The sequence below is a fragment of the Perissodus microlepis genome, chromosome 23 (genome assembly GCF_051167445.1).
Source record: "Perissodus microlepis isolate ML-2025 ecotype Zambia chromosome 23, ASM5116744v1, whole genome shotgun sequence".
NCBI lineage: Eukaryota > Metazoa > Chordata > Actinopteri > Cichliformes > Cichlidae > Perissodus > Perissodus microlepis.
Genome location: NC_140482.1, coordinates 23,636,741 through 23,664,611, shown reverse-complemented (window position 1 = coordinate 23,664,611; position 27,871 = coordinate 23,636,741). Strand labels below are relative to the sequence as shown.

The 27,871-nt window shown below is 39.9% G+C and overlaps 2 protein-coding genes across 3 annotated transcripts in view; both read right to left on the bottom strand.

Annotated features, from left to right (window-relative positions):
• agap1 (ArfGAP with GTPase domain, ankyrin repeat and PH domain 1) overlaps positions 1-16,352 on the bottom strand; it is a 178,730-nt gene extending 162,378 nt beyond the window's left edge. The window contains exons 1-2 of one of the 2 annotated variants that reach the window (XM_084920940.1): positions 15,523-16,352; positions 15,276-15,440 (exon numbers count right to left, since the gene is read on the bottom strand). In XM_084920940.1, coding sequence (XP_084777066.1) covers positions 15,276-15,438 — 163 coding nt within the window. In that variant the 5' untranslated portion in view covers positions 15,439-15,440; positions 15,523-16,352. Of the gene's footprint in view, positions 1-15,275 lie in introns of both variants that reach the window. The other variant, XM_084920941.1, reaches the window with a different exon arrangement.
• A 723-nt stretch (positions 16,353-17,075) lies between these two features.
• On the bottom strand, positions 17,076-21,718 carry LOC146361488 (fas apoptotic inhibitory molecule 1-like). The gene is made up of 4 exons (XM_084922559.1): positions 21,477-21,718; positions 20,232-20,460; positions 19,174-19,223; positions 17,076-18,470 (listed from the first exon to the last, which is right to left on the bottom strand). Exons 1-4 carry the CDS (start codon positions 21,591-21,593, stop codon positions 18,321-18,323), a joined length of 546 nt encoding a protein of 181 aa, XP_084778685.1. The 5' UTR covers positions 21,594-21,718; the 3' UTR covers positions 17,076-18,320.
• Between the last annotated feature and the right edge of the window lie 6,153 nt (positions 21,719-27,871).

The window sequence follows — 27,871 nt, the reverse complement described above, 5'->3', positions numbered from 1 at the left end:
ACCACATCATATTGGCAATCTGTCTGCTTTTATCAATTAGGCGGCAGTTATTTGCAAACATTTGCTAATCTGTCTGAGAGTGATTCAATCTGAATCTAGCTGCAGTTGTCTAGAGACCGGTTGGCTCACTTGAGGTGACCTGCACAATCGCCTTGCTATTAGAAGTGGTTGAGGGTGGTGCACACTCAACCTCTGGGCAACCAGTTGGTCAGTGCAGCTACTTTCAATCTGTCACTAGATGCAAAAAACAAAAAATGAACGCAATCACCATGACAGCACAGGTTTTTCCTAGTTGCAAGGAGGTAGCTGTCCTGTTTTCACTCTAGCTCTAACATGTGATGTTGACCTTTATAGATAAAACACACTTGACACTTTTAGGTTGTACAGAGTTTTTGCTTAAGTTATGAAATGATTCTAATTTGTTATTATAAAAAGCCACAACACTGAAATGTAAAACTTTTCTTTTTGTTATCATCTGTTTGTTTTTAGGCTTGAACAGTCAAAATCTGCTCGCCTGGGCAACCTTAAGTACAAAGCTGGAATCAGATAGTCAGCGTAGCTTAGCATAAAGACTGGAAGTGATGGTAAGCAGCTAGCCTGGGATTTCTGGGATTAACCCATCCATCTTTCTGGTTTGGGATTTTCTCTCCCTGGGTGTAGCCAGTTTTATTCTGGGGCCATATGCAAGCAAGAGAGAGTCATCTTTAGCAGTCTACATTTCCACATGTACAGACAGCTAGCATTTAAGTGCTGTAATACAGGAAGATTCTGAACTAACTGTTTTATATGTCATTGTTCTATTACAGTAAAAACAAGCATTATACAAATCAGATATATTAGAATACAGAGCAAGCACAATTTTAATGAAACCTTCATAATGAGGTTTATATCTAATAAACAGTCAATATTGGCCTGAAGTTGCAAAATAGATCTAAGATAATATCAGGAAGGTTTTTCTCTGATTTCTCTGGAGGTTTCCTTTAAAACTGTGAGTCAAACTGAAGCTAAGAATGTGTGTTTCATATGTTTGTGTTCAGATCTGACTGATTTATAACTGCACAAACCTGTAATTTGACTTTCCTTTTTATAGAGCAAATGTTCAATCAAATATTCTCAAACTTTATCTTTAAGTCGGTTTTCCTGAACCTAAATCTGTCCTGTTGTATAATAAAAGGCTGTAGCTCCTCGGGGCTCTCTCATTACACGACTTAGAGCCTCTTCTGCCTTTAAAACACAACAACAGTGGCGGACAATCGTACAGCTGACGTAAAGCACTGCTGCATTCGAGTGCAGTCATGTGTTTGGATATCACACACACTGAGGGATGGATGATAAGCACATCACCCTAATGGGGCCCTGCAGGCAGGCAGGCAGAACGACAGTGGGGTTATTTTTAGCATCGCTAACAGGTGACCCTCCCTCAGCTGAGCCCAATTACAGCAAACGAGGAGAGACGCCACCGTCTGGATGTTTAACCTGTTACTGTCCAACAGTTTTTATTGGATTTTCATCTAAATGGAAACACTTGGAGCAGAAAAACTGGCCTTTTTAGACCCCATCTGCATTTGAGCCGCAATAACTTGAACATGATTTACAGCAGACCGGTGAATAATCTCCACGCATGTTTTCCATCCTGTCGTCCAAAGCTGTGCAAAGTTTCAGACATCAACAGCCAACTTTACATGAGACAGACAGGCATGAGTACAGCCAGCACAAATAATTAAGTCTTCAAACATGAAGGAGATGAAGTGGGAAAAATAAACAAACAATGATAAAGATGTGAGAACCTAAATCATCAGAATAAGCGAGTGTCTCAGGCAGAATATTTTCAGCCTTAAATTCAATCAGTGAGACCATCTGCTGAAGATTTACTTCAAACTGAGGAGGAGGAAGCTGCACAATTTAACGCCCTTTCTCCAAATCCAGTGTGAGCTTTCAGGACAGACAGAAGGAACAAATCTTGACACAGAAGAAAATAACTTCCCACACTTTTCTGACAGATGGAGGTCAGGAAAATGTGGGGACATGGTAACAATGGCCCCGTAAATAAGAATAATACAAGCCGAGCACACGATGTGCAGCGGCAGGTAAGTGCTTTAAGGTCTGTGATGAATCTTAGTGCTGCAAATTTAGTGATATCATCATATAAACTTTACGCTAACGTCACCATAATCCAGAGAAAAGCAGCTTCCGTTTAACTGTGATACTGAAAAGCAAACTGAAACACTGTGAAGGCTATAAAACCTCCACAGTAAAAAAAAACAAGGGAATCCCGTGTGTACGCATTCAACTCGGCTAAATCCAGCCGAACTACCCACGATTCCTGCAGGGGGAATCATCGGCTGTAACGACACTGAAGTTTTCATAACCCCAAAACTGAACCATTTATTCTTCATAAAGACATTAAAATGACTCGAAACAAGATGAAATTACATCTTCAAAGCCAGATTACTCAGCTGCAACACGAGCTTCCCTCGTAATTTATCTTGTTTATCTTTGCAGAGGCTTCAAATCAGAGCAGGCCAGCTACAGGGAGGTCTGGACTCAGCTGGACTGGCAGCTCATTTGAACTGGTATTTATCTTCCTAATGCGTGTTAATCCATCTCTGACAGTAGGATGCAGATCACGGCACGGCTCTGACATTTTCTCCCGAGTCGATATCCCCCCCTCCACTCCCCGCCTCCCTGAGATGCTTCCTCTGCAGACCGATCAATAAGAGCATCCTCTGGGCTTAATGACCATGAGGACCTGCTCGGGGATCCTGGTTAACTTGTTTATCTTAAAACACAGCACGAATCGGTGCGGGATAAATATTTGTGTTTGTTCCAGCATTTCAGTGTCAACCGCCTATTTATACCTGGCTTCATTTAAAGATAAAGTGGATATAGCACAGATCACGACAATGGTCCCTGTTTTTGGAAATCAGGTCAGCAAAAGTGAGAGGAAATAATTTTAAATGACTTATTGCAGCTTACATGTTGCACATTTGGTGAAACTGGCCCCTAAAAAACAACATCTTCAAGACAAAATGTTCAAAAGAGTTAAAGTTATCAAAAAGATAAAGTTAACAGGCACATTTTCTGATGTTTATTGGCATACTTTTATGCTACACAGGTGAATTCAGGAAGCCTTGCCATCAACTAAATCCATGTTAGATTATCAGGACTTTAAATACACACAAAATAATGTGAAATTGGTTTTGTATTTGGATATCGTTAGCTTTAAGTCAGCAAACAGGCCACTGCAGTTCTAACAAAGCATTTACTCCCCAAATTAGGTGTGGAACAAAAAAAAGACATCCCCCAAAAGAGGGTGGAGCCTAAACAAATTATTCTCTATAAAAACTTAAAAAGCTAAAAAAAAAAAAAAAAAAAAATAGGATACAGGCGAAACAAATCTCCAGAAAAAAGGAAAAATTAGGTTGGGGTAGCCCTAAATAAAAGCACTTTGGTGAAAGAAGTAGAAGTTTTATTATTTTGCTTTTATTTTGTTGTAGGAAACTTCTATATTCTGTGGTAAGCCTAGTGTTGAACAACCATATTTGGGTGGGTTTAAAAGCTGAACAGCTAAAAAGGAAGTGTACTAAAGTTAGTTGAGGTCATAAAAGGAAAAAAAAAACACCATAAAGTGGGACCTAGAAAAGCAAAACACCCTAACCCAAAATAAGGTGGTATACCCTAAACAAAGCCAAAACTGAGTGGAGTAAAAAAACAAAACAAAAAACAAAACAAAACAAAGCCAAAACTAGCAACATCCAAAAGAAGGCGGGTCCATAATGGACCAGGGGGAAACAAAGTAACAAAACAAACAAAACAAATTAATAAATCTGTGAATCTTGTCACTAATAAAAACTATACTGTAGACAAAGAATTAGAAAATTAGAGGAATCCAGAAATAAGATGTTTACTACAAGAAGGAAATATATATAACTACGTCTTTAAAAAAAAAAAAAAAAAAACAACAACAACGACAACCATTTTAATGGTAAGGTTAGGTAACTGACACTGTGCATTAAAACTGAAACTATCTGAACAGGTACGTTTTTCAGGCAAGAGTACTATATTTGAGGTGGATGACCTGCTTTGGAGAGTGGGAGTAAGAGACAGTATGAGTGGGACTGAGCAGTAATGTTGGAGCTGGTTTTGGCTGCATTGAGATAAAACCACAGCTAAACTGCAGAACCAAAGCAGGACAATGTTAGACATCTGCTGTTCTACAGTCAAATAAATCTTTTACATGATGTCCAGTTTTATTTATCTGGCCGGGAGTTTAAATCTGCAGCTCCACCTGTCAGAGTCTGAATCTGCAGCTGGATTTTTTTGCTGTTGTTGTTTTTACATAACACAGTACAGATGTCTGTGTGATTGTTGGAGGAGGGTGGGCAAAGCTTCTATCCTCAGGTTGGATTGAGTTTGATCTCAGCAGACGGAGGCTCGAGAATAAAAATAAACCCCCACAACTGTTGAGATAATCCTTTATGATCGCTCCACGTATGAAAGGGGGTGATCAAACCTTTAAAAGTCTTTCCTCAGGTGTCGTATCGATCGCTTTAAATGCTCCCAATGGCTGCACATAGTCAGTTTGTGCTGGCTGAGTGCCCGCCCACCTCCACTGAGAGCGCTTGCTCCACTCCACTGATGATGACTCACCTCAAGCATTAATCGTAATGAAAAGCAGGAAAACAAATGAATGTGGATAAAAAAAAGAAACAAGAACATAATGTCAGCAGTTGGCCCTAATCTGGTGGAGTCAGCAGGGGTGGAGGCGGAGCTATGAGGGGGGGGGACAAAAGGTGCACAGATCTGAGGCGTAATATCTCAGGACAGACTTCAGCGGCGGTCAGCGGACGCAGTTATGCAATGGCTAAAAGCCTCGTTTAAAAGCATCCCATGACTCCTTATTACAGTTATTAGCGGCCGTCAATCAGCCGCAGTGTTACATCATAATCAACGCCACTCTGAGATCGACCATCTGCCAGAGTAACGCTCACTGAGCCTTACAGAAAAGTGCTACCGTCAACAAACAAGGAAACAACCGACGCACATACCCTCACTTTGGAGATTACTTTACAATCAGTCACCTAACAGATAATTTCTCTAGAAAATGTAAGAAAACACAGAACAGAAGTTTGATATAGCATTAATCATCAAATCTTTACAGGACAGACTCTAAAAACTCTTCTCCATTTTATCTTAAAAACAACTACTTAATCATCTAAATGGTTCCCTGTTAAAATTCAGGAAATAAACTAATTATATAATTATAAATCAAATAACTGTTGTATTTCTGCCATCAGTATCATACAAAAATACCTTAGTAAGTAGTCTGAAGGTAAAGATCCATCATTTAATTTTTTTTATGAGCATATGGTGGCTTAAAACAGCCCTGTATTATTGTCAAGTGTTCTTGTATGTATTCAAGGTGTTGCTTCACCTTGTTTTTAATCCAAGAATAAGAACAAAAAGGGCGTAATTCTTCATAAAGGAGGAGTAGCCCAAAAAGAATGTGTGGTCATAAAAGAAAAACAAACATCGTAAGAAAGTGGGACACCAGGAAAACAGAAGAAGCCAGAAAATAAGAGGTCCAATTGTAATATAAGAAGAAATAGACCCAAAATTGGGTGGGATCAAGACAAAGGCCAACCCCCAAAAGAAGGCGGGACCATAAACATCCTTAAATAAGGCAGGGTTGCAAAAATGACTTCTTTGTATTTAAAAGGGGTGGGGTTCTTTAAAACCTACCAATGAAGAAGCAGACCAAAAAAATAACATGAGAGAAAAACTTTTGACCTTTTTTTACTCAAATATCATCAATTATTTTATTTTCATAATGATTAACCATTAATATTCTGCCAGCAAACTAATTTATCAACTACTAGTTGCACTGGTTGTCATTATCATCAACCAAAAGCACCCTATAACACAGGTGGTCAAATCATTTTCCAAATGGTCCCTATAAGAAGCTGGGACTGGTGTGGCCCTCTACAATAGTTCCAGCTTCTCACATGGCCCCTTTGACAAAATGAATTGCCCAGTCATTGTCTAAAAGGTGATCTGAAGCTGTATTTATATAATTTTTCTTTCTACAACAGTTTGAGATAAATAAGGATTATTTTGGACTGTAAACCATGCCAAGTGAAGCTAATAGAATCCAAAAGGGATCTATTCTGCTAATTTTGAAGTGTTGCAGTGTTTCCCATGCAAAGATCTAAATATATTTTACAAATTAGCTTTATTTTTTCATCTATCAAAGAGAATGAGGAAACTGATTCAACTAGTGTACAAGCCCTTTGCTCTTATTTTGCCATCTCTGACAAATTTGCTGTTATTTTAAGCTAACACTGGGAGGAATTTTTTTTTCTTTTTTTTGGTTGGGGGGGGGGGCTGCTGTCTAAACCCTCTTTGAGGGGCACCAAAAAATTTCCACATGCAGTAAAGAAAAGGAGAAAAAAACCCTGAAAGTGTCTCTCAGACCTTGTGCTGATATTTGGAAGTTTTCCAGCTACTCTACCGCTTTGATTTCCTGCTGCAGTCTGTTTTATAGCTGTAAACCGTGATTTATTTACATTACAGAACATGTGATTCACATTTCTTTCTTCATCTCCCTCTGGTTTTAGCATACAGTGTCCTTGCTGGCATATTACTGTTCTGCCATTTTAGCCTAAAGTGATTTTAATGTTTTAATAAAAGGTCAAATTAAGCTAAACTATGCTAAAAGCTAAACTGTAGGAAAATGTTCTCAGCTTGATGACAGACAAAGACCAAAATGACCATCATCATCTGCAGCCATCCTGGCAGCAGGTGACTAAAAACAATGCTTAGGTTCAGGTTGGTGTCAGTTTCACCCCCTGGCAGCCCTGCGAGATTTCTTTTAGCTGAGTCCCAAACCCTGCTCGCCTCTTTATCTCTGCTCGTCCCTGAGCGGGATGGGCGTTGCGTCACAGTCAGTCCTAATGGCTGAAACATGAGAACGAGTGCTGCGTGGGCACAATCATAATAACTGAAGAGAGAAAACATAGAGCAAACACACCGTGGTGAGGCTAACTGGGTCACACGGTGCATTCGCTGACCGCAGGCTGGTGGAGTGAGACAAAAGCCCGAGGCAGAAAGTAGACGCCGGTGTTACTGGAGAAGCACTCGGACAAAGGAGCAGGAGTGATTAAATAAAAGGCTTGTTGCACTCCACCACGCAACTGTTCAGCTCACCTCCAACAGGTAAATTCCACAATATATGAATCACTGTTTGAATCTGATGCAGGACTTTAACCTGCACAGTTTCACGTAAACACTCAAAGATTACAAAGAAGTCTTTATTCTCTTCTTTGTTGTAGTTTCTGTGTCTCTCTGCTCTTAATTAGCTCTTTTACAGCCTTTAAGTGGGACTCTGTAGCCTCTGATGCTGGTTAACCTGCACTCCACGCTGGCTCTCCTGCTGTGGGAGGATGAAGTGAAGGATGTTCACAGCGTGGGTTTGGTTTCATTTCATGCATCCACAGCTGTGAGGCCAAACACAGAGAAAGTGGGTCAGTGTCACCTGGCTGGCAGGGCATTGCCCATCCATCCTCGCACACACCTCAAATGCAAATGAGCCCCCACAGAGGCGTGCAGTCAGAGCGCCGTAACTGGGCCGAGTCACGGCCCACAGGAGCGGTGAGGACGGCAGCCTCTGGAGCCGAGAGCTTATGTAACCCGACGTGAATCTGAGCGACACGTCCAGATGTGCACCGAGAGGCAGAGACAGAGGATGACAGTGCTGCTGCTGCTGTTTTGGGTTATTTCCAGCATGAGTCACCATGTGAATTCAGGCAAAATGGAAGTGAACAGAGCAGGAGCGAGTCAGTGCTTGGACTACTCAGCTGACAGCTGCGAGGCCGCTGAATGCCTCCACCCCCAGCCCTGTGCTGCCGACTGTAAGGACTGCAGCTGGTCCAGATGTCAAATGATTCAATTAAGACTCAAATCTGACTCAAAATCCTCTAAAAACACACCAAACCCCATTCATTTTACGCCAAATTTAACAAAAACAACTATACTCAGGAAGAAATAAGGCAAAATTACGACACTTTTATTTCAACAACAATACTAATTTGACTTGCTGAACTATTAGCATCCCCAAACCACCAATGCTGCTGACTATAAAGACCGCAGCAGATGTTAAATGATTCAATTCAGACTCAAATCTGACTCAAAATCCTCCAAAATACACAAGAAATGCAAAAACTAAACCCCATTTATTTTAGGCCAGGTTTATGAGAAATAACAAGCCTAAGAAAGAAATAAGACATAATTACTGCACTTTTCTGTAAGTGACAATATTGATTTGACACCCTGAACTATTACCAGCACAGCTGGACTGTAATGTCAAACATTCTGTTAGAAAACACATCAATGGTAAGCTTTCAAAACACAATGAAACCTAGAGAAGTTCAACATATTCTTTATTTCAAATTTTGTCACATTTTCTGCTGGAGAACATTTCACATTCCTCTTCTTGTGGTTCAGATCAAACTACCAGAACATTACAGATCAGGGTTACACAAAGAAGTATTTTTGAAGCCTCAACAGATAGACAGCGTGCCAAGAAAAAGTATTTTTCCCCCTCTGAGTATTCTATATATACAGATATCAGTGACTGTGGGAAAGGAGAGATTTTTGTGGTGCAGGAAATAATATTCTTTAGTAAGAGTAATGCCTGACTGGGTTTTGGATGCATACACATTAACAGTCTATTTGGAGAGCAAAACAGATGAAGTAGTCCCAAAAGTGGGCAGGGTCAAGAAAAAAGGGAAACCCCCAAAAGAAGGTGGGGCTTAAAATCAAGACTGGCAAAGAAATAAAGCCCAAAATAGGGATGCACCGATACCGGTATCGGGTATCGGGCTCGATACCACATTTTCTAAAGTACTCGTACTCGTTAAAAGTCCCCTGATACCGAGGACCGATACCACGGTCTGAGACCTGTCTATGCTTGAGCGGCATGTAAGGGGTTAATCACAGGCGCCGAGTGCCCGCCCCGAGGCCCCGAGTGCCCGCCCCCAGGCCCCGGCTGCAGCTCAGAGCGGGGAGAAAGCGAGGCGAGACATATCAGCCGTGTGGAACTATTTCAAAGTGAACGAAGACGTGAAAACAAAGGCGGACTGCAAACTGTGCTCAGCGAAATTGTCCAGAGGAGGCTCTAAAGGTAGCACATTTAACACAAGCAATTTAATCAAGCACCTAAAATCCCAACACAACAACGAGTACAAAGAGTTTACCCACGATTATTAGCACAGAGGAGCATAGCTGATGCTATAGCAGTGGGACGGAAAATAGTTGGGCATTTTAAACATTCCGCCTTAGCCTACTCCCGCCTCGAGGACATTCAGGGACAGCTCAACCAGCCAATACAGGGAGTGCAGAATTATTAGGCAAGTTGTATTTTTGAGGAATAATTTTATTATTGAACAACAACCATGTTCTCAATGAACCCAAAAAACTCATTAATATCAAAGCTGAATGTTTTTGGAAGTAGTTTTTAGTTTGTTTTTAGTTTTAGCTATTTTAGGGGGATATCTGTGTGTGCGGGTGACTATTACTGTGCATAATTATTAGGCAACTTAACAAAAAACAAATATATACCCATTTGAATTATTTATTTTTACCAGTGAAACCAATATAACATCTCCACATTCACAAATATACATTTCTGACATTCAAAAACAAAACAAAAACAAATCAGCGACCAATATAGCCACCTTTCTTTGCAAGGACACTCAAAAGCCTGCCATCCATGGATTCTGTCAGTGTTTTGTTCTGTTCACCATCAACATTGCGTGCAGCAGCAACCACAGCCTCCCAGACACTGTTCAGAGAGGTGTACTGTTTTCCCTCCTTGTAAATCTCACATTTGATGATGGACCACAGGTTCTCAATGGGGTTTAGATCAGGTGAACAAGGAGGCCATGTCATTAGTGTTTCTTCTTTTATACCCTTTCTTGCCAGCCACGCTGTGGAGTACTTGGACGCGTGTGATGGAGCATTGTCCTGCATGAAAATCATGTTTTTCTTGAAGGATGCAGACTTCTTCCTGTACCACTGCTTGAAGAAGGTGTCTTCCAGAAACTGGCAGTAGGACTGGGAGTTGAGCTTGACTCCATCCTCAACCCGAAAAGGCCCCACAAGCTCATCTTTGATGATACCAGCCCAAACCAGTACTCCACCTCCACCTTGCTGGCGTCTGAGTCGGACTGGAGCTCTCTGCCCTTTACCAATCCAGCCACGGGCCCATCCATCTGGCCCATCAAGACTCACTCTCATTTCATCAGTCCATAAAACTTTAGAAAAATCAGTCTTGAGATATTTCTTGGCCCAGTCTTGACGTTTCAGCTTGTGTGTCTTGTTCAGTGGTGGTCGTCTTTCAGCCTTTCTTACCTTGGCCATGTCTCTGAGTATTGCACACCTTGTGCTTTTGGGCACTCCAGTGATGTTGCAGCTCTGAAATATGGCCAAACTGGTGGCAAGTGGCATCTTGGCAGCTGCACGCTTGACTTTTCTCAGTTCATGGGCAGTTATTTTGCGCCTTGGTTTTTCCACACGCTTCTTGCGACGCTGTTGACTATTTTGAATGAAACGCTTGATTGTTCGATGATCACGCTTCAGAAGCTTTGCAATTTTGAGACTGCTGCATCCCTCTGCAAGATATCTCACTATTTTTGACTTTTCTGAGCCTGTCAAGTCCTTCTTTTGACCCATTTTGCCAAAGGAAAGGAAGTTGCCTAATAATTATGCACACCTGATATAGGGTGTTGATGTCATTAGACCACACCCCTTCTCATTACAGAGATGCACATCACCTAATATGCTTAATTGGTAGTAGGCTTTCGAGCCTATACAGCTTGGAGTAAGACAACATGCATGAAGAGGATGATGTGGACAAAATACTCATTTGCCTAATAATTCTGCACTCCCTGTAAAGAGACTGCAGCAGGACGTACAGACGCGCTGGAACAGCACGTATTACATGCTCCAGTCCCTCATTGAGCAAAAGCGAGTGCTGGGCGTATGTGTCCGAGCACGAACTCCCTGACTATCTCACCGCTCACCAATGGGCTCTTATGGAGACGACTGTTGCCATCCTCGCCCCCTTTGAGGAACTAACTAAAAAAGTGAGCAGCTACGACGCACTAGCCTCTGATGTCATCCCAGCTGTGACTGTGCTAGTGAGACTTCTAAACAGAGAAACAGACGAACAAATTTAAAATTAAATTGTTTTTTTATAATTATTTATTCTGTAATATGTTGCATACAACATGCTTTTCATTTTCAATAAATGTTCTTAATTCCAAACTAGTCCCTTGTTTGTTTGTTTTTTGTTAAATTATAGGACTAAAGCTGTTACCTGCAAATTTAAATCATGTTTTTATTAAGTACTCGGTATCGGTATCGGCGAGTACTGAAATGCAAGTACTCGTACTCGTACTCGTTTCCAAAAAAGTGGTATTGGTGCATCCCTAGCCCAAAATAAGGTAAGGTTACAAAAAATAAAAATCCTAAAAAGCTAAAAAGTGAGTAGGCCAAAAGTTAAATGGATCATAAACGATAAATGGAAAAACATGTCATAAGAAGTCAGGGCCCTAGAAAAGCAAAACAGACCACAAAACAAAGCGATGTACCCTAAACAAATGAGCCAAATTCGGGTGGGTTGACAAAGACAATCATCCAAAAAAAGCACAAAACCTACCCGGTCCTATGTGAAAACATAGTTGCCCTCCATGTTATAATTAATTAACAGTCACAATTTTAAACAGCTCAATTTCACCAGCCTGACTACCGTCAGAGCGGTTGAATCAATAAATGATTAAAATAGAGCCTGACAAAGTTCAGTACGCTTAAAGATCTCAAAACGCAACACATGACACCAGAAACTACTGAGAAACAAATCGGAATAGAAACAAATCGGAATAGATCAGAATTATCCTCACTGCGCATGTATGTTGTATCAGCCATACATTCACACGCTGTAATTCTGCCTTTAAGGCAGCTAACGAAAGACGTATATCCAACACAAATATTTTCATTTTAAGGCAAAAACATGAAAGACGGAGAGACTGAAATCTGTGCCACACGTGTAAATGTACGTGATCATCAGATTGCCTTATTGACCATCATCGCAAATAGTGAATTTTAATTAGATGAATACATTTTGAACGCATTTTAAACATGGCTGCTCTTTCTTGAGCTCTCTGCTGTGTTCATTAGAAGAACAAGCAGCAGTAACTGAGAGGAAAACGCGGGAGGTTTTCTGCTGCTTCTAATGTCCCTGTCAGTGATTATTTTACCCATAAATCACCTGAAACCACAGCACAGCTATTATCTTTAAATGTCATGAGTGATGTAATCCCTTTACTCTGCCAGGATCCTTTAAAATCACACTGAAAAACACTTAACCAGCTGTAAATCCTCTTTTTCAATTATTTACCTTTTTTTTTTTTACATCATTAGTTGCTTTCTGCTTAATGTATGTCATTACAGATTGTGTTGGTGTTGTTCCCTCGTTATCATAAATAATGTTGTTCCAGGTTCAACATTGCAAGTGACCAATCACCTTCTCTTGACGTCATCCGCGACCTCGAAAAAAACAAACGCCTTCAAAAAATCTACTTCACTTGCGAGAAGAGAAACCGCCTCTGCAAGGACAATGTGTATAATGCTTACCGTTTATTAGAGAAAAAGTATCCTGAAATGCAAAGAATTGAAGTTCCTGGATGGGTGGACAGAAGCAGTTTCTCTTCTCGCAAGTGAAGTAGATTTTTTTTAAGGCGGTATTTTTCAAAGGCACAAAAGGGGGACGTCACAACAATATGATTGGTCACTTGCAATGTTGAACCTGGAACAACATTTATTATGATGATGTGGGAACAACACCGACACGAGGATATCAGATCATCCATCGCTACTAGTGTTGCAATTTGTTGTTGTTGTTATTTTATTTCGTGTGTCAGATCGTATCATCTTATTTGCAATAGCAGATTCCATCGTTATTCTTACTTTCACATTTCATCAGTTTGTTTTCATTGAAATGACTGTAGCTTCATATCGTCATCCTCAGCATCATTTCCTTCATCATGTGGCCCAAAGGAGCAAGCAGAAACTCCACTTCTCAGGTTTGAAAGAGTTTCACTTCCAGCTGTAACATCTCTGAATTCCAGCTGCTTCTCTCTGATCAGATCGTTTCTGTTTCAATGTAATATCTGCTTATGTTTGAGCTGGATTTACAGGATTTCTGCACCAATGTGTGGTTAATTCACTGGATTAACCACCAAACAGCAGCCATCTGGCTCTCACCGTCTCTTGTGTTTAAAGGAGAAAGGATCATGTCAGATCGTTGCTGCTTCCCCATCAATATAGATCAATAAATCAATGCTGAGACACTTGTACTTATGGAGGCTGAAACAGCTGTTCAGCACAGGGGACGTTTGTTTTGGTCTTCTGCTAATCTGACAGAGGGATTAGGTTATGAAGCCATTATGTAAAAGTGTAATCCCGGTGATGTTGTGAATTACGAGGAATCAATCTGTTCCCAAACTACCCGATCCATTGAGAACGCCTCAAAGGTTATCACTTTCTTTGATCACTGCTAGCAAGTTTATTTATCACCTGAGTCAGGTTTGTGTTCAGACTCTGATAATAACACTAAAAACACAAAGAAGATGTAAACAAAAGGCTTTGTTATCAATAACGTCTTTTCGATAACTAGTTCAGTTGGGACAAAATCCACTGAATCACTGTCAAAAGCCTAAGGTACAAAAACCACCAAATCACTTTAATTTTCTCCATTCAATTGATCATTTACATTTTAGCAGCTCTAAACTAATGTAACTCTAATGTAACTCCACCCCCAAATTCATAAAGTCTCTCCCCCAGTTTTCCTCTTCTTCTTAGTATTTTCTACTTTTAAAGGGTGAAAATGTCCACATTTGGACGCTGAAGGGATTAATGGTCGAGGGAATCACTAACGTTTGATTTTCAAGTATGTATGTAAATTTTGACTTAAGTAAATTGAAATTTCAACATAAGTAATTCAAAACTTTAAGCTTAAACACAGAAATTTTATGATTACAGTCCAACATTTTGATATAACTCAAAATCCTAGCTTAGAAGTAACCCCTAATTTTTAGATATTTAACTTAAAACCTTAAGAGAATAACTCACAATGTTGAGATGCTCAGTTTTTAATTCTAAATTTTGATATTACAACTTAAAATTTTGTGATAACTCAAACTTTGTTGATGAACACATTTTGTAATAATAACTAAATTTCAATTTACTTGAAAGCAACTTGGGATTTTGAGATATCTCAGACAAAAATGGAAAGATAAAAACCTGAAGTTTTGAGACAATAAATACAAAATTTGAAAACAACTTCTATCAATATCTGTTTCTACACTCATTTTGTATGAGTGCTTAATGTTTGTTGTATATTTGCTGCTATGACAACTCAATTTCCCTCTGGGATTAATAAAATTTCTCTGATTCTGATTGTGAACTTAAAGTGTTGCAATAATAATTCTGAATTTGGAGATAAAACCCAAAATTTTGAGATAATAACATTCCAACTTTTTTATCAGTAACATTCCACGATAACTTACTTAGGATTTTGTGATAATAGCTCAAAATTTTGAGTTACCTCCCTGGCCATTTTCCCTATTTTTAGTGACAGAAACAAACTTTTGCTGTTTAAAATAAAACCGTTTGGACTGGTTTTAGGCCTCAGTTTTCTTGGTTGCCACGGTGACACATCCCCTCCACTGAAGAATCTAGATAAAATATGTTGGATGTTGTACAATATACATCCAACAGTAAAAAAACACTATATTTGTTGTTAGTGAAGACCAAACACTAGCAACAAAACGCCACCTGCAATTCAATCCACACCCACAGGTGTCACTATTAACAAGGTTTTCTAGAACCATGCAGGATCTTCTTTAAAGAGTGCTACTCTGTGCTCATGAGGACTCTTTAATGAGTGTCTCAGGGTGTGATAACTGCTTTGTTTTTCCCTTGAAATGTGGGGGACTCAAACATGACAGCTTTCACAGCCTGAACATGATTTCCCGAGAAGAAAAAAAGACTGTGGGAACATTAAATAAACTTTCCCACCAACAATTCAGGAGGATTGTGTAACATCTAACAGACCATCTCCGGGCTGGAAATGTAGTCTGTTGTCACCCATCTTTCACCAACCCACCCACGTACTACCAGCATCCTCCTCCTCCATCCCCCGGATCCTGTCCTACCTTCAATGGCGATGACATGCTCCCGGATCTGGTTCTGCAGCAGCGGCTCCTCCACCCGCTCCAGCAGCTCGTAGATAGAGTAGATGTTGGGGTGCACGGACTCGAACCTCTGGATCTCATTTCGGATAGCGGCCGAGTTGGCAAGGTGTTGCTGGTAGTTCATGGCTGAAGCAGCAGAGGAAGAAGAAGAAGGTGAAATCTGTGACCTCCAGCAGCCTCAGAGCACACTCATACTCCAGCTGTTTACCTCCAGATGTGCGGGGAATTTAAATCACAGTGTGGGTGCAAGGTTTATGCCAGCAGGGAGGGATGGAACTCTTCTACATGCCTGGAGAAATTCGTGGAAGTGCTGCTTCCAGAGCAGCTTCCAGAGGAGGGGACCAGACACACTGCTCCTACTGTCCGGTGAAGGCAGCCGTTTCTCGGGGTGTCCCGCTTCCAGATTCCGTTGCGGTGACAGATGTGCGGCAGGCTGAGCGCCGCTTCCCCATATCCCCCCGCAGTCCGTGCGGGATTAAAACGACACTCGCCCCGGTGTTGCTGGATTAAACTTTTAAAAAAGGATTATTAATCAGAGAGGAGCAGGAGGATAAAAAAAAAGAAAAGAAAACGGCCTTGATGCTAGGTGGCTAGGCTAGCCGGCTAAAGCTAACTAGCTTCCAAGCTTTAGAGAGCGGGAGGTAAGGAAAAAGTAACCGTTTTCCAGGTGTGAAAGTCGGCTTTATTCACCAACTCAGAGGGGGGTCGGAGGCCGTGAGAGGAGGTTTCAGAAGCGGGCAAGATCAGAGCAGGTACCCGGCTGGTAAACAGTTAGGTGGGGGTAGTTAGGATGCCTGCTCCGGTCCGTCTGTTGTTTTTGTCTTGGCTGAATAACGTCCACCTGTCCGGATTAAACCCCCAACAGCTGGACTCCACAGGAGCTCGCGCGCCTCTAAAGTTAATCCAGGTGTGTGAACAGCAGGTATCTCTCAAGTAAGTCCCGCACGCGGTGCCCAAACACTCAGCCGTGCCCCCCTGTCCGTGCGGCGGTGAGGTCCATCCCGTATAGACTGGAGCTGCGGTATCCCGGCCGGAGAGCTTCCTCCCGGAGAGTCAGGCTGTACGCGCCGCGCAGCGGAGTTCCGGCGATGCTTTCAAAATAAAACGCGACACTTTTAAAACGTTTTACAGTTTTTTCTCTTATAAAACAGGCAGAAACCGTATATTAGTGTAAAAAGGATTTTCAGATATTAATTTCTGTTCCTTATTGTTCTTTAATTTAATTTTAATTTTTTTTCTGTCATTTCTTTATGACAATTATTTTTTATTGTAAAAACTGTAAATAATAACCAAATATAATAATCATTATTTAATTTTTAAAAAAGCTATAACAATACAGTCCGAAGATGACACTTTTTTCTCATAAACACTTTAGTTTGTTCCGTTAAATTAATTATTTTCTTGTAAATTTCAATTTTATTTTTTCAGAAATTGTTTTTTTCTCCTTTCTGTAAAGCATGACAAAAATTACGTTTTTCTTATTCATCAGTGACCCCGAGACACCAGCAAGAGTTTACTTAATGGGATATAATTTAATTTTTTTTGGATTTTTTTTTTAATATTGATTTCTATCATTTTTGCTTTTTTCATTCTTCTATTTTATTTTATTTTTCTCAAAACACCCAAACAGATATTTAAAAAAAAGTTTAGAATATCTTCTGTTAAAATTGTCAGTTGTCAATTTTTTCCTGCATCATTTTTTTAAAAATGTCTTTTATGGTAAGCACATTGAGTTTACATGTAATTAAATGTGCCATATAGATATAACTGAAAATTTTAGTCACATATTGGATCTAATATTACTTCTTGTAGAAAAGGCTCTTCTATAAGTGAGTCTTACCAGTCATCTGGGGAATACCTGCAGGCAGTTATTTGGGTAGTTCTCTCTGTATCATTGCACAGGGAGCTGTAACTTTGACCAGATTTTGTGACTGTTCGTCACAAAATCTGTTTCAAAAGTTTGGTGACTTTGGTTGGCTCTTTGGAGGGAGGGCAACAACTACCATCTTTGGTTTGGGGTGGTTCTCCTCCTTACATCAGACTTGATGATTCTGAAACACCTTCAGGACTTCCCCAGCTTTCAAACATGCTTTAACAGTTCAGTCACATGTTATACAAACCAGGGTTCCCCAAACTTTTACAAAGTTTGCAGAATCTATTCACATTTCATTTACAGGGATTTCAGCTCAGTCACATGTGTTTATTGAGGGTTTATTGTTTCTCACCAAAAGGAAAAAACAAAACAAAAATAACGATTACAGAGCTGTTGCTTTATGACCTCTCTTATTGTCTGTGAGTCTAACAGCTTCTTTCCCAACAAATACATTCATTCTTTTATCAGAAAACAAGAAAAAAAATGACCAAAACATTAAAGTTATGTCAGTCCAAATCTCAACTGTAGGACAAATTAAAGAGATAAACCAGCATATTTGAAACATTTTCACATTTTACAAACTATAAATTGTGAGGGTTTTTTGTTTTTGTTTTACTTATTTACAAAAATTTTTATAGCTCATAAAGAAAACTCATTACACAAAGTGAAATATTTAAAATTAGTTAAAATTTCTGCCCGTCACCAACATCAAACTGAGACATTAAAATTATTATTTGCATTTCCTTCAGTTGAAGTTTCCTTAGTCTTTAGTGCACTGATTTTGATATTACCGATTACCTTTAGATAATAATAATTAAAAAAAAAAAGACAAACCTTTTTTTGTTACACTTTTATTTTGAACTTCGAACCTTATTTGTTCCGGTTTTCTATTACTCAGCTGCCGCGTGCTTCACGCATTGAGGAAGGTACTTGATGCGTGGAGGCTGCGCAACAAGAGCCACTCCTTCAAAATAAAAGCGTCACCAGTACCCCCCCATGAAGCTCGAGCTGCGCATGCCAGAGTTTATTCTTCACATCTCCAGGAACAGATCTGCTTCTAAGTTTGTCAGGAGAAGGTCTCCATCCTGTGCCGCTGCATTTAAGCACCTCAAAGAGCGTCTGAAAGAGGAGCTCTATTGCATGGACGCTGTCACTCTCTCGCCATCCAGCAGTAAATAGTGCACAATGCCGCTCTTCTTCTGTCCGCCGCTCGCTGCCTTGATGCAGCACTCGTGCCCGCCGACCATGAAGTGCGTCTCTGTGCCGTCGTCTACAAACTCTCCCTGAGGACAGGGCATGAGAAACAGTGGAGGTTTTTATTTTGTCAGCATTCATAGCTTTAAAAACGCGCTAGGAGTTTTATTTTGAAAAATTAGAAGATTATCACAACAGCATAAAGAAAAACAATACCTTTATTGCTTTTTTGGTCTCCTACTTTGAAAATTAAATAAATAGTGCTCTCACTGGCTAATGAGCTGTGATGGTGAGTGAGCGATAACATCACCTCCAAACAGCTTCAGGACAGTGTTTGCTGGGGTCATAAGTAAAGGGAACGCGAGGGCTGTTTTCTCATAAACTTCTACAGGATCACAAATCTCTTTAAAATGCATTTTATTTTGAAAAGCACCCGCTCTTTTTCGATCTAATGTTTCTGAGAAGTTGATACAGGAACGCGTTCACTTCTTTTAGCCACACTGCTAACCAACTCGTCATGGCGTCCACACATATACACCTGTTTCAACTGAAACACATGCATCTGGCAGCAGGTATTGCTCCTACACATGTAGATATTGTTCAGCATTAGTGGGGCCCTCACAGATCTCTAAGTTACCCCTGCCATGTATACTAATGTTCCCTCCCTGGTTTTCTTTGTAGCCTCAAACCTGACAGCACAGTTTCCCACTCCTTTATTGAAATCAGCAGTTACATCATGTTATGTTTATTTTCAGGAAAATGTGTGTCAGAGTATTCACCAGTGGCGCTCACCGTGGTTTCCATCTTCTGCCCGTTGCACCAAACGTCCATGGTGTCCTTTTCTGTGAGAAAGGACAAACATAGATGGTTAGTTTGTGTAAGCAACACCAGTGGCTGGTCTTCCTCTTTGAAATAACACACAGTTGATCAATGTCTGAGATCAGGTTATGAAGCAGCTGGCACAGATATGTAAAAGGCTCCCCATCATTCCTGCAGAAGAGACACCAAACTGTGGTCCCAGTGTTTCTCAGCAGTTTGGTCATTTTCCTTTAAATTTGGTAATTTTTGGCTATTTTTGGTGTTTTGGTGGTAATTTGACATCTAATCTTAGAGATTTTTTGGGCCTCTTGAGTCTTTTTGCATTTCATTTTTGTTTTAATCAAATGTTCTTGTGTAATTTTGATAGTTTTGCTTTTCTTTTAAACCTTCTGCTGCTTGTGGTCATTTTCCACAAGTTTCATTTTAGCCATTTTGGATTGCACTTTATTTCATTGTGTCTTCCCAAGGTCAGTTTGTGCTGTACTATGTTGATCCTTTTATGTCTCATTTTCACAGCTGTTTTAGGTATTTGACATTTAGTTTGGGTTGTTCTGCATCATTTCTGACAGACTGGCATCTTTTTTGGTGTCCTTCTGCTCATGATGCATTTCCATTTGTGTTCGATTTTAGTAATTTTAAATCATAAATGGTTGATTTTGATCTTTCCTTTGGTCATTTTGGGGTTCATTTTCTATTTTTCTTTGGTCAGTTTTTGTGTGTCTAATAATTTATAGTACTTTTCTGTATCATTTAGTTTAACGTATTTCCCTTTGGATGCAATCCATCTCATTTCCATGTTTGTTGGACCTAAGTTACCGTCAGGTTCTCTGTTTCCATTTGAGGTCTTCTTTAATCCACCCGTTACGTTTTGGTAGTCTAACTAGGTTGATGCTGGTTGCTTCCTTTCCAAAGATAGCTACACTGACCTCACCCTGAGCAGATTAGACTGCCCGTCTTCACCTACATTTCCTCCTGCAAACACTGGACTACAGCGTGCAGCTGCAGGTAAAAACCTGAGAGGGTGAGCTCACCGAGGACGACCCTGTAGTCCTCTCCGCCCACTTTGAGCAGCCAGGTCTTGGTGGTCTTGGCTCTGTTGTCGATGAACTTCTGCAGACTTTTCCCGGCGATGTTCAGCGAGTACTCGTATGCAAAACCGCTCACGGCCTCGATGTTGATGGTGGCTTTGGTGTTCGCACCTCCCACCATGAATGTTTCCTTTCCAACCAGCTTGAACATCCAGTCTTTTCTGATGACTTCCTGTTAAGGAGACATGGCTGCTTTCAATAAACACCTGCTGCTCTGCTTTCATACACTCACTTTTTTTGGACAGGTTAATACAGACAAAATTATCATGGAAGGCCTTTCACTGAAGTATTAAGGCTATTACCACAGTGACACAAAAAACAAGTACTACATGCATCAGCATGAAATGTGCTTAAAGTACTAAAAGTACTGATTCAGATAAGATTGGCTTATCAGCTGGAGGCCTTAAACAATCCTTTGGAGTCATTATTTTAACAAGCATTTGAAATACTAATTAAATTATGCTGATGTGCTGTTGAAAAAGCTTTCTCTGTAGATTAAACTCATGCCTCACTTCTTCAAATGACGCGATAACATCAGGATTTGGAAGATTCAGATCTCGCTGCTTTTTATGCACCTTTGGAGGCACAAAAATGTGAATGATGTGACCAATTTCCCTGCCTGCCCCCTGCTGGAATAGCAATAAATTTTATCGATAAACCAAAGATATTAATGATTTACTGAAATTTTCACACTTTTCACAGCTGTTCAGAGGGGCGGACTGGATCATGTATAGAACCAGTTCAGTCCCCACAGGTTGCATGTTTGATGGCTATGTGTTAAAAGAAGATTTTGACCTTTGTTTAGTTCAGTTACAGTTATCCAGGTGACGTATATACTACTGACAACTGTTAATCTATAATAACTGGTACTTTCAGTATCTTTTGTAGCCAGTTTAGTCAAATGTTAAATCATTTTAAAGTATTTTAAACTGTAGTATTTCCAGCTTCATTAAGTAACTGTATTAAATACTTGTTTAAAACATATTATTTTTTACATTTAAAATCAGCATGGGCTTTAAAATGATTTTAGATTAAGCTGATAAAATTGTAGTTCTCAAATCAATCACCATGAGGTGACAAAATGCACAAACTGGCTTACAACCTAGGGGAAAAATTTGGTCAGGGGCCAAAACACACTGGGAACCCCCCACTATGCTCTCCCAGAAACAGAAAGAAGCAGGATCTCACCTTTCCATTGACAAAAACAATCCTTTTTCCAGTGGTGGTGCCATGAGCGAACTCGATCCTATACACGCCGTCGCTCAACGCCACCTCCCACACGGCCACCACATCTCCGCCTAACATCTCTGCCTGACCTCGGGTTCTGGTCCTGGATGTCCAGAAACAGTCAAAAAATCAGCTGGAAAACCATCTGTGGAAGTGAGGACCGTCCGTCCCGCGCAGCTCTGCCTGCTCGGCTGTGGTGTCGGCTCAGCAGTAGGTGAATTACTGTAAGAGGATTATGGATGTGAGCTCACTATATAGTGCCACAGACAATTGGACAGGCTCTGGTTTTATCTCAGGCTGGCTTGAGACAGCAGAAATGTTAGCTGGGGCTTTAAAAGTTCAACAATTGTTTCCTGAAGCTGGCACTTTTAGAAATCCAGCCAATATTCACTTTTAAGAAGCTTGAGCTTGTAATGAGGCATTGAAACGGTTGCCATTAATTTGTCTGTCATTTAACTGATTAATCCAACGAGCCCTCAAACCTGAATAAGCCTATACTAGATTACTGGCTACCCTCTACGTAAGAGTTATCAGTCAGTTTTGGGGTGGGCTGCATCTTTACACGGACCTCACCTGTAGAACCTGTTTCAGAGCTGTTTCCTCCGAGTACAGCAAGCACCATGTTTATTATAACTCAGTGGGAACTGATATAAAGATGTATTTTGACTGCAGGACCACATTTCCTGTAGATGAACTTGATATGTTCTGACTGTTGGAATAGTTCCTAGGAATCAGAGAACTTTAGAGAAAGTGCAGGAACTTTTCCTACAAACTGGAAACCTTTGAAACAGCTTGGATTGTTTTGATTATATGAACCTACCCCAGCAACTAGGAGCCTTTCGAGGAACCCAGTATGTTTGGACTGTAGTACCTTTTTCTGAAGTTCAAAACTTGGTTTGTTTTGATTGTAGAAACCTACCCCTGGAACTAGGAACCATTAGATGAAAACAGTATGTTAGGACTGTAGGACCTTTTGCTAGGAACTAGAAACCTTTAGAGGAACTTGGTATGTTTTGATTTTAGGAACCTACCCCAGTAACTAGAAACCTTTAGAGGAACCATTTCATTCATTTATCTATTTTTAAATTGTCATAGACAGAGAGGATATCCCTAATGAACATACCGGGTCATATTTAAGATATAAACAGCATGTTCAACAAAATGTTTTGGCTCTCTTATCAACTCCAAACTCCTCCCTTCTCCGGTTTCAGCATTTTTTTTTCATTCTTTCATTCCATCTTTTCATCTTTTCATTATTAGATTCTCTTCCCAAGTCACATTTCACAGGGATTTACAGCACACGGTGTTTGAAATGTTTTGAGCTGCCCAGATTCTGCAATTTTATCTGTATTGATTACATGTTTAGACTTTATCTGTATCTGCAGCTCAGACTCCAGTCTCAGAGTTTTAAAGCAGAAAGCAGCTCTGCCGGCTCGTCCTGGCGCTGACTCACACAAAGCTTCTATTGTGTCTTTGTTTTCTGGATCTTTGCGCTTTAATGTGTCTCATATCTGAGCCGCAGCCAAAAACACGCTACAGTGAAACTCAGTCACACAGAGGGGAAGGAAGTGATTCAAAACTGATGCATGTGCGAGGACGCCTGTCAGTCACAGCTCTGATTGATTTCACCTCTCTCTTAGAGCTCAGGCTGTTTGATGCTCTTTAAAATTTCTGTTCTTATCTTGTGTTTAACTTAATTTAAAGACAAGACATGAGGACAAAAAGAAATGATGACAAAGAACAAAGAAAAACAAAAAAGAAAATGATGACTTTTGCTCAGATTTAACCCAAAACATTGCCTAGATCTTATCTTTCTATCTAATCTAACCCTGTAAGTGACTCAGAGATGTTTCTGATTGCTTTAATGCCACGTCACACGGTAAATACATTTTAAAAAAAAATCTGCATGACATATGACAGAGATATTGAAACAGGGATTCTTTTTTTTCTATTATGCAACCTTTTTTTTTTACATTTAAAATGACTTAAATTAAGTAATTCATTTAATTCAAACTTGTGGATTATATCAAGGTTTTCGTTAATTTTCACCTTCTTAACCCAGATTTAAATGTTTTGTGGCTTTGAGCTGTCAAATTAACCTGTCAGATACATGTTATTAACCATTTATAATGATAAGAGTGCATACGACAGGATAAATGGAGGGTTTTCTGTTTTTTTGGCGATGTTTGATGTATGCAGCCTGAATGAGGAAGCTTCTTAACATAATCTGACAAGTTTCCTGATGTGTTTATGAAGCCTGGTGGAGCAGAATCTGCAACCTGAGCTGCACGAAATGAGCAGAAACAACAAGACAAACGTTAAATAAACCCCAAAGAAAACAAAAGAGGTCAGGGAGCAGAATGACTAATGATGATGAGGAGGAGGAAGAGGAGAGTTTCAGGTTGGACGAGTTCGGCCTTCATTGTTGTTGTGCAGCTTTAGTCGGCGCGTGATAAGAGCAGAGATCCAAACTCTTCTGTCAACTATTGTCTTCACCTCATCGCACATCACAACAAGTTCATTTTGTTGGTTATTTAAAAGTTAAGGTAACAGAGTTTTAAATGAAGATGAATCTTCAACCAAAAACACCACAAAGAAGGAAACAAGGATCAATCCCTCGGTGGCAAAAACTACTTTCACTTTTACAAAACGCAAACTAGAGACACGCTGCTGTCAAAGTACCCAGCTTTTAGACCGAGCCACGATTTTGAGTTGTCACAGCGAGCCGACAGGAAACAGGTCTGACAGCTGGATTTCACCTGTCAGGTGTCACACGTTTACTTTAAAGGTAAAAAATCTTATCATGATCGTATTTAACCTAAATTCCTTCATTCATGCGGTGCTAAACATGTTGAAATCGTAACACATCTAAACATGTTTTACAATTGTAGCAAGTCTTTGTGACTTCAAAGACAAAAAAACCCCCTCACTTTAAGCTTTAACTTGGATTTATTTTGGTAATTTAAGATGAAAAATGTTAAAAGCAGAGACTTTTAAACCTGCTTTTATTTATTTTCAGAAGAAGTGTTACGTCCCAGCTTAAACGCCCCAACATAAGTTGAAGAAACATTGGTTTGATTTTGAAGGATTTAACTGCCTAAGCAAAAGATAAAAGACCACATGATGAGATCCACACTTTGTCAGGTGTAAAGTAGGTGTTGGAGAGGAGCATAAAGAAATGGGTCCTAAAGAAATGACGGAAAAGCCACTCTTGAGTCATACGGTTCTTCTGCACCTGAAAGAGCAAGGGGACAACATGTTGTAACCCTGGAAAGAAGCCTAAGACACCGAAGCAAGTCATGCTTGAGCATGTCTGAGGAGAACACAGCAAAACCAAGAGTCTCAAACTTCACTAAACATACATGAGGCTCATACAATAGTAACAGTGGTCACCCATTGTCCTGTACCGCAACAAGTCACCATATCAACAAAATTCAGTGACGCAAATGTCCTAGTGGCCAACCACAAAATGTGGAACCATGCCCATTCAATGATCTTCACAAGTGTGACTCAGCGCACACAAAGCACAGTTACTGCCATCACCCAGGCAGCAAGTGGACCAGGAGCAGCATCAGGAGTCGCCAACCTCTCCCAAACACTAAAGACTGTGGTAGAAAAACACTCACCTCACTACAAACCTGTAACTAAAGCCCACTTTAGTTTGGCTGAAGGTCTCCCTGATGAAACCACAAGACCATAACTATCAAATGATCTCAAACTACTCTCAGAATTTCCAACAAAATTCAGTATCACTGGTTTAACTTTGAGCAAATCTCAACCCAAGACACCTAAAAACAATTAAACTAACTTCACTTACCCAGCCCTCAGTGGTGTACCAGGCTTAAAAACTGAACTTGTGAGCTGTAGCTTATTGTGAAACTCTGAAGTTTACCTCCACCCAAGATAGCCAAACGCAATAAACTAAAACGACAACACAAAAAACACAAACAACTGCTTCAGTGGAGATCAAATGACCTCAAATAAACTTCTCACCAAAAGAGTCCAAAACAACCCGGATGAGCCCCCAGTTATGTTATAACCTCGATCAAAAGCACGATCAAAAATTTAAGACTGATACCAAAGTTTACAGAAATGTTGGTTTAATTCTGAACTATAACCTCAGTAAAAATGACAACCTAGAGAGTCTGAAGGCAACAAACAGTCAGGACAATGAAAACGACTTAAAGCTTCAACCTGATTCAAAAGCTGTGGTTGGACACTAAGAGAGCTGTGAACATTTTCTTTTCTCTGCTAAATTTTACACTTTTTAAAAATTTATGATTGTATTTTTACTTAGTTTAAAATGTATCTTATAATTATTAACCTACTTTTTGTGTTTTTTTTGGGGGGGGGGCATTTTTTAAGGGGAAAAAAGATCTGGCTTTAAGCATCTTTAACAAATTTAAACTAAACCCATTTGTTCAAATTCAGCTAAATAAATTTGATAAATGTAATGTTATTTAAACCACATTTATTCCTGATTTTTCCTTCTTCTGAAAACGGAATATCTTTTCTCTATTAGGAATCATCCTCTGATTTCATGTAGTCTTTGCTCAAATGAAGCAAAAATATTGAAATACACAAATTCTTTAAAAATAATTTTATTGCTTATTTTCCTTAATTAAAAAGAATATCTAATTAATTTGCACTGGTTTTTAAGAGCCATCCTCTGATTTCATGATTTGAAGAATTTACAGAGAAATAATCTTAATTAATGTCCACTTCAGTGTTCTTCAAAGAGGCTGGTGTTCTCTGCTGTTTCTAAATGCATCAGTCAGATGTAAAAAAGGTGTAAAACAAGAAGCCTGCACTAAGTGCATGTGACTCTTATGAGTTTAAAAGGTCTGAGCGAGGCTCAGTCAGATCATAAAGTGACTGAAAATCACCAAAATTGTTTATAATTTTAACCTGCTGAAGATTTGAGGACAGAAACGTGGTGACTAAAGGCAGCACTTTAAATAAATGCCTGGGCAGTCACAATATGTCTATTTGCTTTCAACACAAAACGAATACGAGTTTTATCCTGAAACCAGAAATCAATCACCAGAAAATCTTTAATATCATGAGGTAGATGGTTGCTGCTTTCTTTTCTTTCACTTTAAGAGCAAAGGGACGTTTAAAGCTGATTTCTGAGCCTTTGTCCACTTTTATTTTCAACACGTGAGACTCCAGTTAGAATGAAGATGATGCTTTTTTTTCTTTTTCGCTTCAGATTGTTGTGGTGATCAAAAAATGACGTCAGGGTGCCATCTAGTGGCTGAACATTGAAACTACAGAAGCTAACTGTCTTTCTCACCTCAAGATAAGATAAGATAAGAGAATAGAAAAAGAATAAAGGTAAGAGAATAGGATAAGATAAAATAGAATAACATACTATACAACAAGAATAAAATACTATATACAATACAATAAAGTACTATACAAAAAAGAACAAAATACTGTACAAAACAGAATGAAATGCTTTGTTATAGTAGGAAAAATTGCACTTGGTAATATTGCACATCAATGAGGCAGTTACAATTGTGTATGGGATGTGTGTGTCTGTCTGCATGTGTGTGGTCATCTGCTGAGACCATATTGTAGAGTCTGACAGCAGTTGGAAGAAAGACCTGTGAAATCTCTCCGTCCCACATCGTGGGTGCTGCAGCCACTGAAGGAGCTGCTCAGTGCTGTCAGAGTCTCCTGCATGGGGTGGGAGATGTTGTCCAACAGGGATGACAGCTTAGCCACCATTCTCCTGTCACTCACCACCTCCACTGGGTCCAGATGGCATCCTAGAACAGAGCTGTCCCTCCAGATCAGCCTGTTCAGTCTCTTCTTGTCCCCGGCAGAGATGCTGCCGCGCCAGCAGACCACACCGTAAAAGATGGCTGAGGCCACCAGAGAGTCATAGAAGGTCTTAAGGAGTGGGCCCTTCACTCCAAAAGACCTGAGTTTCCACAGCAGGTACAGCCTGCTCTGCCCTTTTCTGTAGAGAACATCTGAATTGTGAGTCCAGTCCAGTTTATTGTTCAGATGAACACCAAGGTATCTGTAGCTGTCCACAGCCTAATGTAAATCACTTTAATCTTAATGTTATTGAGACTTCTGTTTAAGATTTTTTCCCCACTGACCAAGATGCCACACTGTATGTATACCATGATGCATATACTTTGGCTTTTTGACAAACTTCCCATATGTGAATCTACAGCTGAGCCGCTCTGTCTTTACTTAAATGACTGTGAGCAATGAAGCAGGTTTAATTTAACTAACAAAAATGCGGTGCGCATAGACGCACACCTTTCAGCATTGATGGTGCCTTTCCAGATGTGCAACCTGCCAGTTCCATAAGCACTGATGCACCTTCATAGAGAGAT